We start from the raw sequence: 17,717 nt of genomic DNA on the forward strand, positions 1-17,717 counted from the left end.
TTTCATTTCGCTTAATGCAACTTGAGCCAAGTGAAGGTTCTTACCCAACGCTGTGACGAATCCATAGCCTGGGGTACCGGGACACCCTGCCTTCCTAGACTGTTCCTCAGAGTATCCCAACACCAACACAACATCGCTCCACAGGACTGCATTATCCAGTGTTAGAGTTGGTATTGAGTCAACCAGAAGAGAAAAACGGCTTCCAATTACAAAGAAAAATCTCTGCCATCCCGAAGGCAGCACAGGAGGTACTTCATGGCTAAGCCCTAAGAAACAGTTTCAACTTTTAATATGGTTTAGATTAAAATCCTATCTGCCTCTACAACTTTGATGAAATTTTTGTTTTCCGTGTCAAGGCCGAAAGCAATGAACTAAAACAAAGAACTTGACACGTACAGTCTCCAATATACAAACAACTGACTGTTTCCATAGAAAATTAGGGAACAGAGAAACTGAAGTAACTCTTAAAAAATGAATTCCTAATTTTGTAATAAAGGCCACATGGTCCGCTCAAGTGAGCAGAGAACTAGAGAACATAAATGATTGGTTTTAACCCAACACCACTAATGATTTCATCTGTGACTACGTGCATTTTTCCTTCATCTCAGGACACATACCGGTGTCTTGGCCAACGGGAACCGCAGGGCTCACCTTCTTACTTAGCAGAGCATTAGGGGAATTAATTATTGAGCACTTAATCAAATCAAACAGTGAATGAACTTACTCTCAAGCAGGAGTTCGTGAAAAACAGAACAAAAACAACACTGTTGTCCGAATTTTTGTGGTTGAATTTGAATCTCTTATCTGTACTCACTGGAACAATTTTGGTCTGGGTTGCACACAAACTTCTTTTGTACACCAAATTTGAATACAGTTCAACAAAGCAGAAAATTAAGAGAAATGCCATTGCATAGTTAGATATTACAAACACCTTTGGTGAGATTTTATCGCCATTACATCAGACTCCGGATTCTGCCCTAATTTGGTAACAAACCGAAATTCTGAACCCCATCTTACAAATACCAGAAACTCAGACTTGACCTTGCCTCCACTGGCCATCATTATTAAGAAAAAGTTCCTGAACAATAATACTGGCATTGTAAATTCATACAAGGAACAGTACTTGCAAAGGTTTCGGATGTGAGCTGAAAACCCATTTAGTTAAGAATATTTTATTGTGGAAAAGGATGTGGAAACAGAAAATAAGTTAAAATGATAAAGAGACCTGAATAGAAACCCCACGGTTATAAATGGAACAGTTGCTGTAAGCAGATAGTTCTGTACATCCACATCTGTTCCAGTTCAAAGCAGTTCATGTGAACCAGGGGAAGAAACTATTTTTCCCTTTAGCTTCACTGCTGCAAACCTATCTCCTTTCAGGGCAGGGAGTAGGAAGAGGGAGAAACCACCAGTCTACTGGCTCAACCCAAATTTCAATGAGGTGGGGCTGCCAGTGACATCTCTTCTTGCCTTTCCCCATGTCCCCCTCTCCCCCCAATATTAAAAGACATTTAGAAGGGAGCAATTTGCAACATTTGCAAATACTTGCAGCAATTAAAGCTGTTTGGTTTTGCTAAACCCAAGGCATCTGTAGCTTAACAAAAAGTCTGGTTTGTTCCTTTACTCACAGATAGTTTCTGTTTCACAACTGTCCCTTCTGGGGCCACTTTGATGATAACGTGGGAAAAGCAGGCAGAACAGCCAAAGAGGGAAATAAATATATAAAAATAACGAGGCTGCTCCAAGACTCATTCAGGTTCCAGAGGAGCTCAGATTTCCTGCCTGTGGAGAGCTGAAACACTTTCCCTACCCAGTTCGGTCTCTGTTTCTGTAATATCCTCTTTTCTCATTTTAAAAATAAATTTTGAAAAAGAGTTAAAAAAAAAAAAGCAGCTGCAAAGAGGATGTGATGCAAAGAAACAGAAAGAGCAACGGTATCAAGCTTGGGAAAGGGTAAAAGCTGAAATTAGCTCCAGTTATGAGAAATCTTTATTTTCCTATTTGTATTATTAAATGACAGCACATACACACCCTTTACCCAGTGCATGAGATTTAACTGAGGCTGAAATATGTTTGCTCAGGTCCCTCATTTTATTTGCCACCTGCAAAACATGAAAGCTTCCCGCAACCAAGTCTCTGTAGGCAACTCCTGCTGCTGACGGACAATGTGCTCGAGTCAGTCAATACAGAGTAATTGCTGGACTGAAATCAATCGCAGGCTCCCAGGAACTGCTTTGACTGGATTTTACTTTAAAGATTTAGTGCCGTGACTGGTGAGATGCCGAAATCCTCAATTACCATTAGACATGTGCTTCACTTCCAAAATTAAGATGGATAGCAAAATCTCTGCTGAATTCCAGAGTGGAGGTTTGTGAGAAGCCACGTGAAACGTAAAAATCCTCCACTGCAACTAAATAGTCCTTAAAACGCCTTAAATGGACGCATAAATCAGGGATCAGGACTGTACTGGGAAATATTGTTGATGTTTGGTGGAGAAAAAACACTGTGCAGGTTGGGAAGCGTGTTCCAGGGTTCCCTTGAAAACACCGAGGCACGGTAGCCGTCAGGACACGCAGGAGGGTCTTGGGCTCAGTTGCCCACTTCCCACCAAAACCAGGGCTATTTGTATGCTTAAGTGCTTTACTGGATGAGGGCCAGAGGGCACAGCAAATTGCAGGACACAGCCCCGATGAGCTATTTTGAGAAAATATACTGAAGAGAAAGAGAAAAGGGAAAGCCTTCATTAATTTATATTATCAAGACAACAAAGATCTTGTTTTGGAAACAAAATCTGGCTCTTCTAACTGAAAGCTTGTTAGCAAAATGCTGCAAGGAGAAAGTTTAAAAATTAAATTAATTCATCTGCCATTTAGAAACTATTAGCTTTAAAACGCTTAGATTTGATGTATCATATGCCTCTGGTATGTAACAGAATGTTTAAAATCTAAACCCAAACCTGTTTCTGCTCTTCCTTTGGTAATTAGTATACGGTCTTTGGTTTTTATTATCCCACTACTCAGTTATATGGCCAGATAGATTTAAATGGTTAAGATCAATTAAAAATACTTTATCGTAACGCACACAAGACAAGCCATTACAGCAGTGTAAGAATGGTATGGGCAAGCACAATTTCTCTTGCAGTCGATGACCTGTCATTACTCAGAGCCTGTTTGAGAGACCAGATTAATTCTCAAATGGAAATGATCAGCTGCAATTGTAAAACATACGCTATTTCATTTAGGCCAGATTTTCCAGCGTGATAACGCTCAGCAGTCCCCTGCAAAGTAAACAGCAGAGTGAATAAGCACAGCCTGATAGTCTCAACTCAATTCTTAACCCAGGAGCACCTAGAACAATTTTACCCTGTTTAATTTGGGACAGATACACGCCGCTCTCCTTCTTCCACTCTCATCTACACGACGCACACGGTCGTACCCTGGACAAGTATCAACTTCTCTCAGTTGAATCCATTTCAGGTGAACTGAAATGACACTTCTTGTTTTCTGTTACCTGTCAAACCCATAAATTCAACATATCCATTCTTGCCATATAACAGAAGTTCTGCAACAGCAAATGAATGCGATGCAAAAGCAGTTGATGGGCTCTCCCAAAGGCTCACTGAAGTTTATCAAGTCCTTTAAGATCAGTGGGTAAAGAAATACTTTAAAAGAAATACTAAAGCATGTACAAAAGGTCTAGGACAGGATTTCTGTTTTCAGCCTTTGCCTCTCAGCTTGGCTTCCTACCACGTGAGCTAAAGGAGGATCTCCTGCATGTCCTGCAGTACGATTCTTCAGAAACAGGATCTCTTCCTGTTCCAAGAGCCCAAACATCATCTTACATCTCAGGGCACACGGAGTAAAATATTTCTACCAAGCAATTGAATTTGAAATACAAATCTGTAGCACAGCAATAGTTGCCGCTGTTAGCTGAAGTATGTCCTCGCAACGTACCTTAGGCTGCTGTCTCGTGCCTTTTAGCTGGCCTCAGCTATCTGCCAAATGGATTATTGATGGCAATTGTAAAGATGAAGTAGCATTTCAAATCTATGTTCCTGTCGATGTCAACACTAAAGCCTAGGAGACTGTTCCCAGACAAATTGATGGAGCCTGCATACACAACCCCACTAGTACAGTGCTGATACCCATATCCCCTGAAACCTCTGACAAGAGTATATTCTGGACTATGAAACACTGTCCCTGTCTACTTATAGAATACTTTCATTTAACTCACAGGAACTGCAAACATGGATCCAGGGAGAAGGTTATTGTTTTTTGAAGCTTTGATTCCTTTAAATTAACTCGACATTTAGAAGTGAAGCACAGAAAACTTCTGCAATACCCTACAGAGCAGTTCTCAGAGAAGCAGTCGCTTTCACCAGTAAGAACGGCTGAGGGTGAAGCTAAACTTACTAATGAGAAGAGAAAGAAGGGAAGGAAGCAAAGCTACCCATAAGAAGCAAACCAAACACGGTGCACGTGAAAAACATGTAAAATATATGTCCTGGCAAGATCAGAAAAGATATATGGATAGTCTGTAGAGGGGGAAATCTTACATTATCTTCCACTACATAGAAGGTCAAATGACATATCCCAATATACTGTGCAGGCTTTTAGTAGAGCTGAACTGAATGCATTTAATCATTTGAAATGAAGGTGAAGGATTACTCAATTCATGCCTCTGTACAATCAGACATGCCTATAAAAAACCTGGAATATGTTGACACTCACTCTGCACTATTCTGTTTGTTAGCAAGTCCGCTTCTCCCACAGGACACAGTCATTCCTATTAGCCATACCTGTATACGCAGGTGTGTGGATACACAGAGCTCCAGGCAGCGCAAATTCCTATTGCCCTGTATACCTTACAAGGTGTTTTTCTAATTTAACATACAGATGTGCTGCTTAGCAACAAAGAGAGGTACCCCCAAGATACGTTCTGGGAAGAGAAATGATGCTTGGCATGTTTTAGGTCAAATACTTCACGTTTCTAATGAGTAAACAAAATTATAGCATGTTATGTTGTAAAGAGCAGCCTTACATTTTAGTAGGCAATCACCACAGAAAGGAGACCATTTCCTAAAAATCCCAATAACACTAATTTATTTCCAGATCTGTTTGATTCAAGTTTATGGTTGGTTTGGGGCACGCTATCAGCAGCATGGTTAACTGACCATACACCCTAGGAGGCTAAATTTCTTAAAGGATGTTGCTTGAGCTGATTAAATGAAAGTAACTGTTGCTTTGGATGTTGGCCTGGCCAACCTTAGGAGTAGTGTGAGAGGAATAAGGTAACAATAAATCAGGACAAGAGGTAATGGGCACAAACTTGACCATAGGAAGTTCCATCTAAACATGAAGAGGAACTTCTTCACTTTGAGGGTGGCAGAGCCCTGGAAGAGGCTGCCCAGAGAGGTGGTGGAGTCTCCATCTCTGGAGACATTCAAAACCCGCCTGGATATGTTCCTGTGCAACCTGCTGTGGGTGGACCTGCTTTGGCAGGGGATTGGTCTAAATGACCTCCAGAGGCCCCTTCCAACCCCGTATCATTCTGTGATTCTGCAATAATTACCTGGAATTTCATGTGGGTCTTAAAAAAACACTCATTTATTTATTTTTTAACTCTTTGCACAGACCTGCAAGGTCTCACCACCTTGAAAGACAACGCAGAAAGCGTTGGTGACAGGCAGCCTTTCACCTCCGTGCTACCTCTTTCACCTGTGAGACCCCTGAGGCAGAACCCTGGAGCCAGCCCTTTGCCTCCATGAGCCCCCGGCTGCAACTCCCACACCTGGCTAAAAAACTGGAAAAAGTCTGGCTCCACATCCTTACTGTGTGACTCAGGCTCATTTCTGTTTATACTCTTGTGAGCTGAAGAATGACAATGACTAGTAGCTATACAGATAAATAAAGTATATTAAGTCACAGGAAGTAAAAAGGGAAAACCATTAATTTATTTTTAGAAACCTGTTCTTGCCATTCATCAGAAAAACAACATTCAAAAGCATGCAGCAAGATGCAAGCATCTGGATGAGGTTTGCTGACCACATACCAACATTCAGACTACACACAGAGAACCATTTTCCTTCTTTAGACCAGTCTCAGACTCCGTGCCAGCAGCACAGGATACAGACAATCATGTAGTAGTTTCCACTAGCAAACCTCAGGAAAAGGGTGCTTTCACCGCACATGCTACGGCTGCTTTGACATGGTCTGCTTAGTCTTATCCTTTCATAGAACCTTAGAATGGTTTGGGTTGGAAGGGACCTTAAAGATCATCAAGTTCCAACCCCCCTGCCACGGGCAGAGACACCTCCCACCAGACCAGGTTGCCCGAAGCCCTGTCCAACCTGGCCTTGAACATCTCCAGGGATGGGGGCAGCCACAACTTCTCCAGGCAACCTGTTCCAGTGTCTCACCACCCTCACAGCAAAGAATGTCTTCCTGATATCTAATCTAAATTTCCCCTCTTTCAGTTTAAAACCATTACTCCTCATCCTATTGCTCCCCTCCCTGATCAAGAGTCCCTCCCCATCTCTCCTGTAGCCCCCTTTAGGGACTGGAAGGGACTCTAAGGTCTCCCCAGAGCCTTCTCTTCTCCAGGCTCAACAACCCCAACTCTCTCAGCCTGTGCTCACAGCAGAGGGCTCCAGCCCTCTGAGCATCTTCTTGGCCTCCTCTGGACCAGCTCCAACAGGTCCATATCCTTCCTGTGCTGAGATCTCCAGAGCTGGACACAGTACACCAGGTGGAGTCTCACCAGAGTGGAGTAGAAGGGTAGAAATTCAGTGGTCCTACAGCTGGTACCTCCTGTAGGATACATCGTGGCACAAACTGGTACATCCCAAACTTTCTACACACACCTCCCATCAACAGTGTCCATACCAGGTTAAACACAAGAGAAAAGGTCTCAAGGTCTAGATCACCTTCTCCGTATAAACAGACCATGCCAACGCTAACCAAAAACAAATCGGGGATTTAATATGGAGCTGGATGCTCAACTCCCAGAAACACAGCAGCAAACGCAGTCCGCCCACACATCTCTTCTTTTTCCTCCTCTTGCTGGGTTGCCAAAATACAATGCATCCATCAGTAGAAAATCTTTTCAGGACAATAATGCTGCAACATACTGAGATGAATTTAATGGTATTTGCATAAAAGCTTCCATCTTCTGCAGTCTGCAGTAGATTTCTTCTGGGCAATCATACCACAAGCATAAGGTCATACCGTATTTTGCATCTTTGCCTGCCAAAATCTGGGGAGAATCGCAAAGCACATTCATTGACATATCTTGCGGTACATCGTCAGCCAAGATGCTATAGCACAAATGATCAGACATAAATACAGAATAGGTTTTTTTTTGACTGTTAATGCTGCGCTGGACACGTTTCTGCCACTTTTCTTACTTCAAAGCAGTAAAACCCTAAAACTTTGAGTGATGCTTAGACATCAAACTTCCACCTTGACTCTTGTTCTGCTTCTTAAGAACAATTATAAAGCTCCCACAATATCACGTTAAAAAGAAGAGCTTCAACATGCATTCAGAGGACTCTGCATTCCTTACTTTTACCTCTATGATGTCACTGCAGTCAGTATCTGCTCACTTTTCCTGTTCACTTTTTAGAAATGTTCTGAATCTGCACTGGAAATGGAATTTAGTTGCCAACCTTTTCCCTTTTTTACTAACTGAGTGCTGTGAAATGTGTTTCTCTCTCCCTCGACAACATTTTTCTTACTGAACCTTACTTATCAACACACAGATCCCTACTGCATATTCCAAGTTTGTTCCGCAAGCAGGACATCAGCTGACGTCAATGGAGATGTACAAAAGGCAACAAATATTTGCTATGTGTTTAGAAAACAAAGTTTTTTCTCATTCTAGTACATACTCATCAAGTTTCTCGCTACGCAGGATACAAATAGAGGGAGAGGTAAGACAGCAGGACTGGGAGCCAGGAATACATAACTTATAATCACTGATGTCATGATAGAAGTTAAATAATTTATAAGATATAAAACCAGCAGTTAATGCCTGCAAACCACTTAGCCTTTTCACAACAGATTTCAGATTTTAAAACTCCCTTGGAACACTTAGTCATGTGCAAAAGTCATAGGTGTTTGTGTCAGTTTGAAAAGAAAAAAAAAAAGAGTCCTGTTTTTCAGAGCTGTGGTCTGAAAGGACATTTCAGTGATTATATATATTATTAATACACCACTCATAGGAATGAGAATGTACATCCAGGTCCTAGCACAGATACAGAGCTGCCAAGAATAAATCAGATATGCAGATAAGGTAAGCAGGCAAAGATACTAAAGAGGAACGGCACCGGGTCTAGCGTTACTACTATTCTTTTTATCAGTTGAAATCTGGAAATAGTTTCCGTAATGGCTGGAAGGACAGACTGCCAGTAGAAAGTTCAAAGATGTGAACTGTGGGAGCCTGAAGAAGAGAGAAAACACTGGCATGTGGGCCAGCCGCAGAGGAGAGGCAACGCCGCTCTGGGGACAAGGCACTGGAAGCATCAAAGCCAGCTGAAAGGGCAGAGCAGGCGGCGCCACACAAAGAGACAGAACAAATGAGAAGCGAGGATGTACGCAGGGACACGGGTCAGCTGTCGGCAGATAAAGGCTGAAGGATAGAGGGAGGTTAGGGGGCAGGGAGAAGGGCTGGCCCTCCCACCGGGATGTAGTACTACTTTCAGAAATAGAGGGATGAGGGATACAAATCAAAGGCTAAAGCAAATAAATAAAAATCTATTTCCCTTGAGGGTATGTGGGCTAGCCTGCGAAGCAGCGGCGGTGACTAATGCAGCCCAGCACGAGGAGCTTTGCTTCCTGCGCATCCAGAGCCTCCCAAGAAAGACAGCCATTGCGGTTGTCTCTAAAAGGCCTGTATTCGCCATAAATTACCTTGGAACGACAATGGAGACACCACCATCTTTACTGCTCTTCAAAGTACCGGAAGAAAGCCGTGCGCCGTCACTCACATCACTCCGTTACGTTACTCAGATCTAACAGCTGGCACAAGGTGACTTAGCACCACTGAAAATAACACGGTGATAGGGTCCCAACAAGCACGTAGGCTGCCAACCCCTGAAAATTTGTCATTTGTAAAACCCCTCTTGGGGTTCGCGCCTACAGCACAACTGCGAGTCCTCCCATAATCTCAAGTTTGGCAGCAAACACGGGGGAGGTCGGGAAGGTGAATATTCCCATACCGGCACACGTTGTCCCCAGTTAAATCACTTTGGTAGTCTCTGAAGGTAAGCAGAACTATTTCATGCCACTATCGCTAACTTGGCTTCTATAATAAAAATACGAGGATGTGTGCAGAAGTACTTTTTCAGAATCCCTGAAAACACTTGCAAGAAAAGAAAAAAGAAAAGAAGCCGTGGCTTCCGTTCATGGAGCTCATCAGTCTAAGGATTCACCTACACAGTGGCCCAACAACTCTAAATGAAATGGATGTTTGAGAGCTTCAGTACTTCAAACTCCCCATCATCTTGCTGAAGGACAATGCCAAGGATCGGACAGGCGCTCCTCTGGAGGCTGCTCAGTGCTTATGGCTTGCACAGATCTCCTCCCTGTGCTGACCGCCCTCTGCAGCAAATGAAGATACAGCAGAGGGTTCAGCCTTTCGATGGCACAGTGCAAAGATTTACCAGAACATTGATAATACAGAGCAGGATGCTCCATGTTGAGGCTAACGTGAGCTCTTTCCCAAAAAGTCACAACCCTTGCTGTACAGCGTGATACAGCTGTATATTTAGCGTGATGCTCTCAGTGTGAACAGCTTCTCCCTTCCTTTGCCTCCTGGAGAAGTCTCTGCTCGGGAGTGTATTGGAGGGTGGCTTCCTGAGGACCCAGCTGCATAAGATGCCAAGCATGGCCCAGCGAATGCTAAGTATCCCCACTAAAACAGAGGAGAAGATGAGCAAACTTAGCACTCGTCAGCCTTTCACACAGTAAAGTCCTGAAGTTCGTCATGCCTGTTACAGTCCCTTCCTTTCTTCCTTTTCCCCAAAGTGATCCTAATTTAAAGAGGGACTTATTTTCCAACCACAGCGCGTCCCCAAGCATTTCCTTTTCTCAAAATCGCCAGAATCCAAAGGGTGTAATTAAAGTCAAAAGGGACATTTTTCCCTTCCTGATGCCAATAAATACTGCTACTTCCCAGGGTTACTCTCCTGCCTTCTGTTTTGGCATGCTACTTTTACCCCATATTTCATGTCATACCCGTATAACCGCAGCCTGTATCTGTGGAGCTACAGGGACCTTACCAGCGCATCCACCACATCTGGCTCCGCTACACCCCATTTCCCACCACCCCAACGCTCCGTAAGAGCTCCCAGCGACTGAGAAATTGCCCTGCCCGTTCTCAGTCTCGTAGAGGACAAGGCACATTTCCCGCAGCGATTCGGTGGTCCGAGGCACAGACCTGCAGTCCAGCCCACAGCCAGAGCTGCTGCTTCGGCTCTGTATGTGCTCATCCCCCAAAATTAATAAGTTATTACTACAAATTAAAATATTAAGTTAATGATGTGCATGACTGCAAGTTACAGAGCTGGAAAAGAAGTCCTAATTAAATCAATATGGTTATTAGTCCCTTGTCACCTCTGATTAATTATTAGCTTAATATGCTTCATCGTTTTCACTGTTAATGCAAATAGCTGCAGTGCTACCATGGGAAGCCGGGTAATACAGATGAGAAACCTACAGAGCCAAGCTGGAAGTCCCAGCTCCAGCTTGAATAACATCTTCCCGAGGAAAAGGGGAAAACATTTCATTTTCTGTGGTGATAGTCTTGATGACACTTAAGTCGGTGACAAAACACTCTCATGGTTTTTAAAGGGGTCAGATGTTTGCTCAGGGAATTTTTGATTGCTGAAATGTAGGGAATAAAACTTGATTCCTAATCCTGTTGCCTGGTCCTGAGCACTTGTCCCGGTGCCTCTGAGGCTCTCTCTGAAGTGATAGGATATCACTGTAGTCCTTTCAGAAGCCAACACACCAGTACCTTTCCCCAGAGCCCACCCCATTCTGACCCTCGCTCCTTCTTCGTTATGTGCACTCGTTACCCCAGACCATAAGGAAGGAGTTGGCATAGAATAAGCTGGCAGCCATCAGCTGCGATGTCTGGGTCCTTAGGGCACAGATGTAGCTGAGGACACCTGTCCCTTCATGCCACTGAAAGAGCCAAAAATAATGTACCCAGGTCGCTTTTTTCAATGCTTGCAAAAAGTAAAATAGTACTTTGGTTGTAGGTAACTGATAGTATTTACCCGGAGCTCAGGGCAGTACAGATTCCCCTTCATTTTCCTGTCTTCTACCATCCTCTCACTGACTCCGAGTCTTCCCTAACTCCTTGTAACAAGCAAATTTCCTTAGCTGTCTGCAGGAGGGGTTTTTGAGCATAAAGACCATGTAAAAACATCAAGGATGGTTCTCCACATCTCTCCAGCAACAACACAAAAGTTATCACAGAACTGTGTGGGATTTGCACCGCCATACACGGATCCGCTATGTAATTAGACAGGATTAGACATTAGTTTCACCTTATAAACAGCTTTTACAAAGAAGCTCTTTGGGATAGGTTATCAATAGCAATACAAACACGCGCTTCCGAGAACAGAACTGCTTCTTGAACTCATTAATGAAGCTGGTACACAGCGTCCACGCTGCTAATGGGTGATTCAGTAAATTAAATAGCGAATGTCACTGTGAAATACTATGTAAAGTTTCTCAAAGATAAAGAGCCACTCAAACAATTTCTCAGGACTCTCACCCTATCACTGCGATTACCTCACGATAAATTGCCACCTGCCCCATGAGTAATGGTGGAGCTTTCTAGTGCCTTTTTATCGTTTAGTCCTCTTACCGGTATCTCTCTTAATGCACTGCGATAACACTCCAGCTTCCCATGCTTTATTCGCTTCCCATTTCAGTTTTTAAAAGTTTGAGCTCCTTCTTATTTTAATGAATAAGTTAACGTGAGACAATCAGTGGCACACAGAAACCCCGTCCCCAATGGATTTAGATATAAAGCCTAGCTGGGGTTTTTTTTTGGGTCAAATTAAAGAAATAGTTTTCTTTTCATTCTGAGCGCTCTGGCTAGTCGAAGGTTTGATGGCATTTCTAAAAGAAATGGGCTGAACTCCAGTGAAATATTTGGCCATTTAATGAGTAGACTCTAGGATAACGGTTTTCATGGGAATCCAAAAAGAGGGAGTAAAGAAAAGGGCTCCCCGTGCTATTCTTAGCTGCAAACAGTTAGATTTGGAATTTTGATTGTAAAGCATGGAATTTATAAATGGTGCCATGCTAAATTTACTTCATTTGTATACAATTCAGCTGGATAATCAAGTGTGTTCCAGTACGTTCCTGGTTAGCATCTCGGTTCTAGTTTTATTGTCTCTAAACTGGTAGAAAAATGCGTTCAGTAAATAGCGCTTCTAAAATCCGTGTCCCAACGCGTGTGCGGGAAGGTTTTATATACAGAGTGTGTGTGCGCGTGAAGATTTTATAGAAATGCATACGTGGGTGTACATGCATGCACACAGACACCGAGCTGTGATTTATTTCTAGAGGGAAGCCAAGGAAATTCCCACCCCCTACCATTTAAACGATCTGCTCTTTGGCTCTAAACATTCTGTAACTTCTCAGCCAAGGAATGTATTTTCCCCTTCCAATATATATAATTTACTTTGCTGCACACATTAGTTAATGATACAAAGATACATGATTTAGCCAGTCCTGTAAAAACATTACTGACAACCTGAGACAGACCCATTTCATTTCCTAAGACCTTTTTTTTTTTTTTTTTTTTTTCTCGTCTTCCGCGGCAGAGTGTGAATTAACAGCAATCATCAACTCAAGGATTTATCCCATATGCTTTGTACTCCAGCAATTTTTCATCATTAGATTGGCTTCCCCGGGGTTAGATGAGCTTTTAATTACTATATTAATGTAGGTAAAGAGGACTTTACGCTATTTTACGTTTTCGGCGGCGGGAGGAGGAAGACGGGAGACGGCTACTTTATTTCCCTGCTACTTCGCGGAGATTATTCCTGGATTTTTAAAAATAGGCGATGAAACGCTAATAATAAATCCCTTATCGGGGCACTCGGGGCGGGGGGCCGAGGCGAGCGGGCGCCCGCGGAGCCGGTTTCCCAGCCGGCAAGGAGCGCACCCCCCCCCCCATCCCCGCACCTTCCCAAGACTTACGCGGTCCCCAGGGCGCTGCGGTCGGCAGCCTGCGCAGGTGGATCTCATCCTTATCCATCTCCTATCCGAGCGCCGCAGCCCAGCTCCCGCTTGGTACCAAACTGAACTTGCCAGGATCCCTCCTCTTCCTCCTCCCTTTCCCCCCCTCAGCCCCCCCCCCCCCCCCCCTCCGCCCCGTCGTGGTTTTTGGGGGAGGGCGCGTTCATCCAGCGAGCGGCACCGCGCAGCTCCCCGCCGCCCCCCGGCCAGACTTTAAATACGGGCGCCGGGCGGCGGCCCGGCCCGCCGGGAGCGCGGCCCTCCGCGGGGAGCCGGCCCTCCGAGTGACGCCGCCGGCTCCGCCGCTCTCTTCCCCGCCCGCCCGCCCGCCGCCCCCGCGGACGTTGCGCGGAGCTCCGCGCCTACCTGCGGCGGCGGGGGCTGACCTGACCTTGGGCGCCGGAACGACGGCGGCAGCTGCCGGGGAAGGGAAGGGAAGGGAAAGGGAGCGGGGCGGGGGTGGGGGGGAGAAGCGCGTCCGCGAAAGGTCAGCGCGCCCTGCGCGCCCGCGGGACGGCGGCGGGGGCGGCCGCGGAGCGGCTTGGGCAGGGAGGGCACCGCTGCCGGGCTTCGCTAGAGCTGAGCCCCCTGCAGTCCCTGAAATGAAGCCCATTTAACTGTTTCCCCGCTCCTTTTCCTGTTTTTTTTTGTGGGTTTTTTTTTTTTTTTTGGATGTTAAAAGCTCCCACACCTTTCAGTTTAATAGAAGGGGGAAAAACAAAACAAACAAACAAAAAAAAAAAAAAGGAAAAAAAGGAAAAGCACATCTTGGTCTTCTCCAAAGTGAACTCTCCCTTTGCCCGAGTTACAGGCTGGAGCCCTCCCCAGCCCAGCTTCCCCCCCCTTTCCCACTGCCCCACCTGTGACACATTTACCTCCATCCACACCCAGCCAGCCAGAGCCCCGTTTCTATTGCCACCTGCCTTCCCCTCCCCAGCTCTGGTCCAGGAGGGATGCTCTGAATATCACAGCACACACCAATAAACTCACAGAATACCACTGGGTTACCTTTTAATTACTTTTTTTTTCCTTTTTTTTTTTTTTTTTTTAAAGGGTGAGGTGTAAAATAGCTGCCAGTTGCTTTTTACACCTCCACCTGGGTGGCTGCAGTATTTGCACAGGATTTTGAACAGGATTCCAGGCTTATTCATCTCCACAGACTTAAACCTCTCTCCAGTGCCCCACAGGGATTCCCTGGTCTTCTCCAAACCTGCTGCCTGATCCCGTGCTGTGCTGCAGAAACCCACTTTGGCAAAACTGACACAGATTCATCTGTGCTGTTCTCTGACTGCTTTCTCTCTTTTTTTTTTTTAATCTGAGACAAGCGCTTAACCCTCAAAAAATGTGTTCAAATACGTGCAAGGGCCCTGCCAGAAGGAAACAGGCTCAGCAGGCTTCCCGACTTCTGGCAGGCAGCCCCCAAGTACCCCACAATCGCTCTACGGGGGCTCCTCGCGCTGCTGCTGCACCCAGACCCTTCTCGGTTCCCTCCCACCCACAAAAGGGACATCCCTGAGTGGCACCTTGCTGGTGGTACTCACCCTTGGGTTACCATGAAGCTGTATGGAGCCACAACCAGTTGGCCTGTGGGGCCGAGCAACCTCCTCTCCCCTTGCTCAGAAAACAGGGTACCCAGCACCTTTGGGGGGGTATCACTGGGTTCCCCGACGCACGACAGTGAGAGGACACTGCTCCCGCTAAGATCACAGTCCTAATTCCACTCTCAACTCTCCTTTGTTATCAAAAAAATAGCGGGTTACGGCTCAGATAACTCTCTGCGACTGTATTTTTAAAACTGTAACAGCATCTTTCTTGGGTTGGTTGGAAGTTTGACAAAAGGGATAGAAAACACATTGAGATAAATATATAAACAAGGGAATTTTTGCATATGGACTTTTCCTTCATGGATTATCATCTCTAGAGGCTTTGAAGCTGAGTCGGGATGCTTTTAGACTACATTTTGTATGTTTTTACTCCTTTTTAACTTTTGTGCTTTTTTGAAATAGCATGGATTTCAACTGTTTTTGAAAATGTCCATTACTTAGTTTATTATTAGCAGAAGAGCGGGCAAGTAGGTTGTGTTGAACTGAAGCCTCGCTCCCTGGCTTACTTAACCGGAGATCAAAGGCACTTGGGAGCATGCTCTTTTTCCTTTGCCTGAAATTAATTTATTTTGGATGGAGATTTGCGACAGAACCAAATGTGGGCACAAGACCAACATATATATTTGTTTTACGAATGTGAAACACAAAGAAATCTGGAAATAATGCCAGATTCCAGTATCCTATCTCGTAATGACCACAAGCTCCGTGAGCAACTGCTGACTACAGCTGGGGCGGGAACGCAGCCCAGACTTATGCACGTATAGGGCAGGCACAGCATCAAAGGGCTACCTCTTCTGCAGGTAATTCTCTACTTAAAGCCCAGGCAGAGGCAGGCCAGCTGATCAGTGACATCATTTGGTAACAAGCTTTTAGGAAGTTTTAGTCTGATAAGAAGAATTTAAAAAAATTAAGCTTGTATTCCAGCCCCTTGCCTGGAAAAAAATAAAAATAAAGCTAATATTGCTGCCTCATTCCAGGTGTTTAAGTGTTAATGGGCAATTATTTATTTTTAAAGTGTCCTGAAAATTAAATACATTAATTGCCTAGTATTATTTTAGAAGGTTCTGGGCTGACATGGCCCAGATTTGAGTGGAAATGGAAAAATCCCAGTGTGCTGTGGAAGCTGTGCTCCACCTGGTAGTACTGACAGGCAGGAGGAGAAGTTTCCTTCCCAGTCCCCTGGATGGGCTCTAGCAGATCCCTCAGCTGCTTTGGAGGAACCCGTTGTTGGAAAGAGCTATAAAGATAATGGGAAAATCATGCATCTGGACAGAGATGCCTGACCTCCATCACTCTGTACCGCTTCCGCACACTATTTCATTTACCTGTCAATATTCCCCGGGCTCCTCCCTGTGCACGTACAGACTTTGTAATTAGACTCACATCAAAGGCTGGACCACTCTTGCACCTGAAGTGACAGAGCTGAGCAGTGGGGCTGCTCAGACTCTGACCGCGCACGAGAGCAGAGGAAATATGATTTGTCTTTTCAAGAGCCCCATGAGCTAAAATAGGCTGTTGAGCTGATAGGAAGCAGAGACTCCAGCTACAGTTTTCTTCCTTAGCGTGTGATAAACCCAGTGTGCCATCTCAACACATACTTGTGAGAAGAATGGTAAAGGGACAGAGAATCTACAGTCTAGGCAATAAAACAAAAATGCTTTCTTAACAATTTAGGAAGGAGACAGTGCTGCTTGGCATCCGCACCTATAGTAAGTGCACTTGCCCAAAATATTTATAGTCTGTTCCTGCAAAATGTATTGTGTACCTTTATAACAATAATAATGCAGTTCTCGGCTCCTGCGATTTGGAGCCGAGCAAAAACTCTGGGTGTTCAGGGTGCTCATGCTCTGGGGAAATGCCTGCGCATAACACAGGTCCCACCATCCCAATTGGCAAAAGAAACCAACCAGCCCACCAACCCCCTCTCTGAACTATTTTTATGAAGTCTTTTACACTTTTGAGGGGCACGCAGTGAAGGCAGGGATACACTCCAGCTCTCCTTTTGGCTGGGGCATCCGGAGATAAGAGCCCATATCCCTGGCAGCCACCCGAAACAGCATGAACACAATCACATGATGGTGAAAAAAGCCCTCGCCGTGGCGGTGACAGCGACGTAGCCCCTGCCTCCTCGCCGTCGGCACCACACGCAACGCTCTCCCTGGCTGCTGTTGATGCACACGCCAAAAAAAACAGTTAATGGCTATGTTGTATGCGAGGGAGAGAATCAGGTTCCAGAGAGCCCGAAAATCACAGGCAATGGGGGAAAGATAAACAGGGAACGATAAGTCACAATATAAAATTAGGGCATACCCGGAAAAATCAGCAGGTGACACGATTAAGATAAACAGGAAGAGATTTTTTCCCCACATAATATACTGAAACCATAGGATTATTATGTAAATTATTATATAATAGTAAATATGACAAAACCATAGGTACAGAGCATCGTTACATTTTCAGGCTATACAAGTGAAGTAAGAAGCAGAGCTTTTTTTAAAAAGGGAGGAGAAACACTTATGAAAAATAGTTCCAGTGGTGTCTACTGTAGAAAGTAGTCTGGCTATAATTTTCAGCTCAGTAAGCTCTTAAGCCTCTGGTTTTTGGAAAGGCATTTGTGGGGAAGGATGTTCTGTTTCTTATCTCCTTTCCTTCCCGCTTCCCACTGACAGACACTGGGTCCTGGGCTAGATGGACCTCAGCGTGTGGCAAGTCTTTTGGCTGTGGAACTCTTAGCATTTGTATAGAGCTCATGTACCTAAAGCACAGAATATTTTAGTTGTTATGAACTCATTTAGGTCAAATGTAGTTCTGTGTTGGAATTATTGAGCAGATACTGCTAAAAACATTATTT

At 44.7% G+C, this 17,717-nt stretch overlaps 1 protein-coding gene across 1 annotated transcript in view; it reads right to left on the reverse strand.

Moving 5' to 3' along the window:
- The window catches only part of ANO1 (anoctamin 1), an 83,302-nt gene extending 70,021 nt beyond the window's left edge, over positions 1–13,281 (reverse strand). The window contains exon 1 of the mRNA XM_074148459.1: positions 13,224–13,281. Within this exon, the coding sequence (XP_074004560.1) occupies positions 13,224–13,281 (58 nt within the window). The remainder of the gene's footprint in view (positions 1–13,223) is intronic.
- Between the last annotated feature and the right edge of the window lie 4,436 nt (positions 13,282–17,717).

Source organism: Numenius arquata, chromosome 6, assembly GCF_964106895.1.
Source record: "Numenius arquata chromosome 6, bNumArq3.hap1.1, whole genome shotgun sequence".
Taxonomy (NCBI): domain Eukaryota; kingdom Metazoa; phylum Chordata; class Aves; order Charadriiformes; family Scolopacidae; genus Numenius; species Numenius arquata.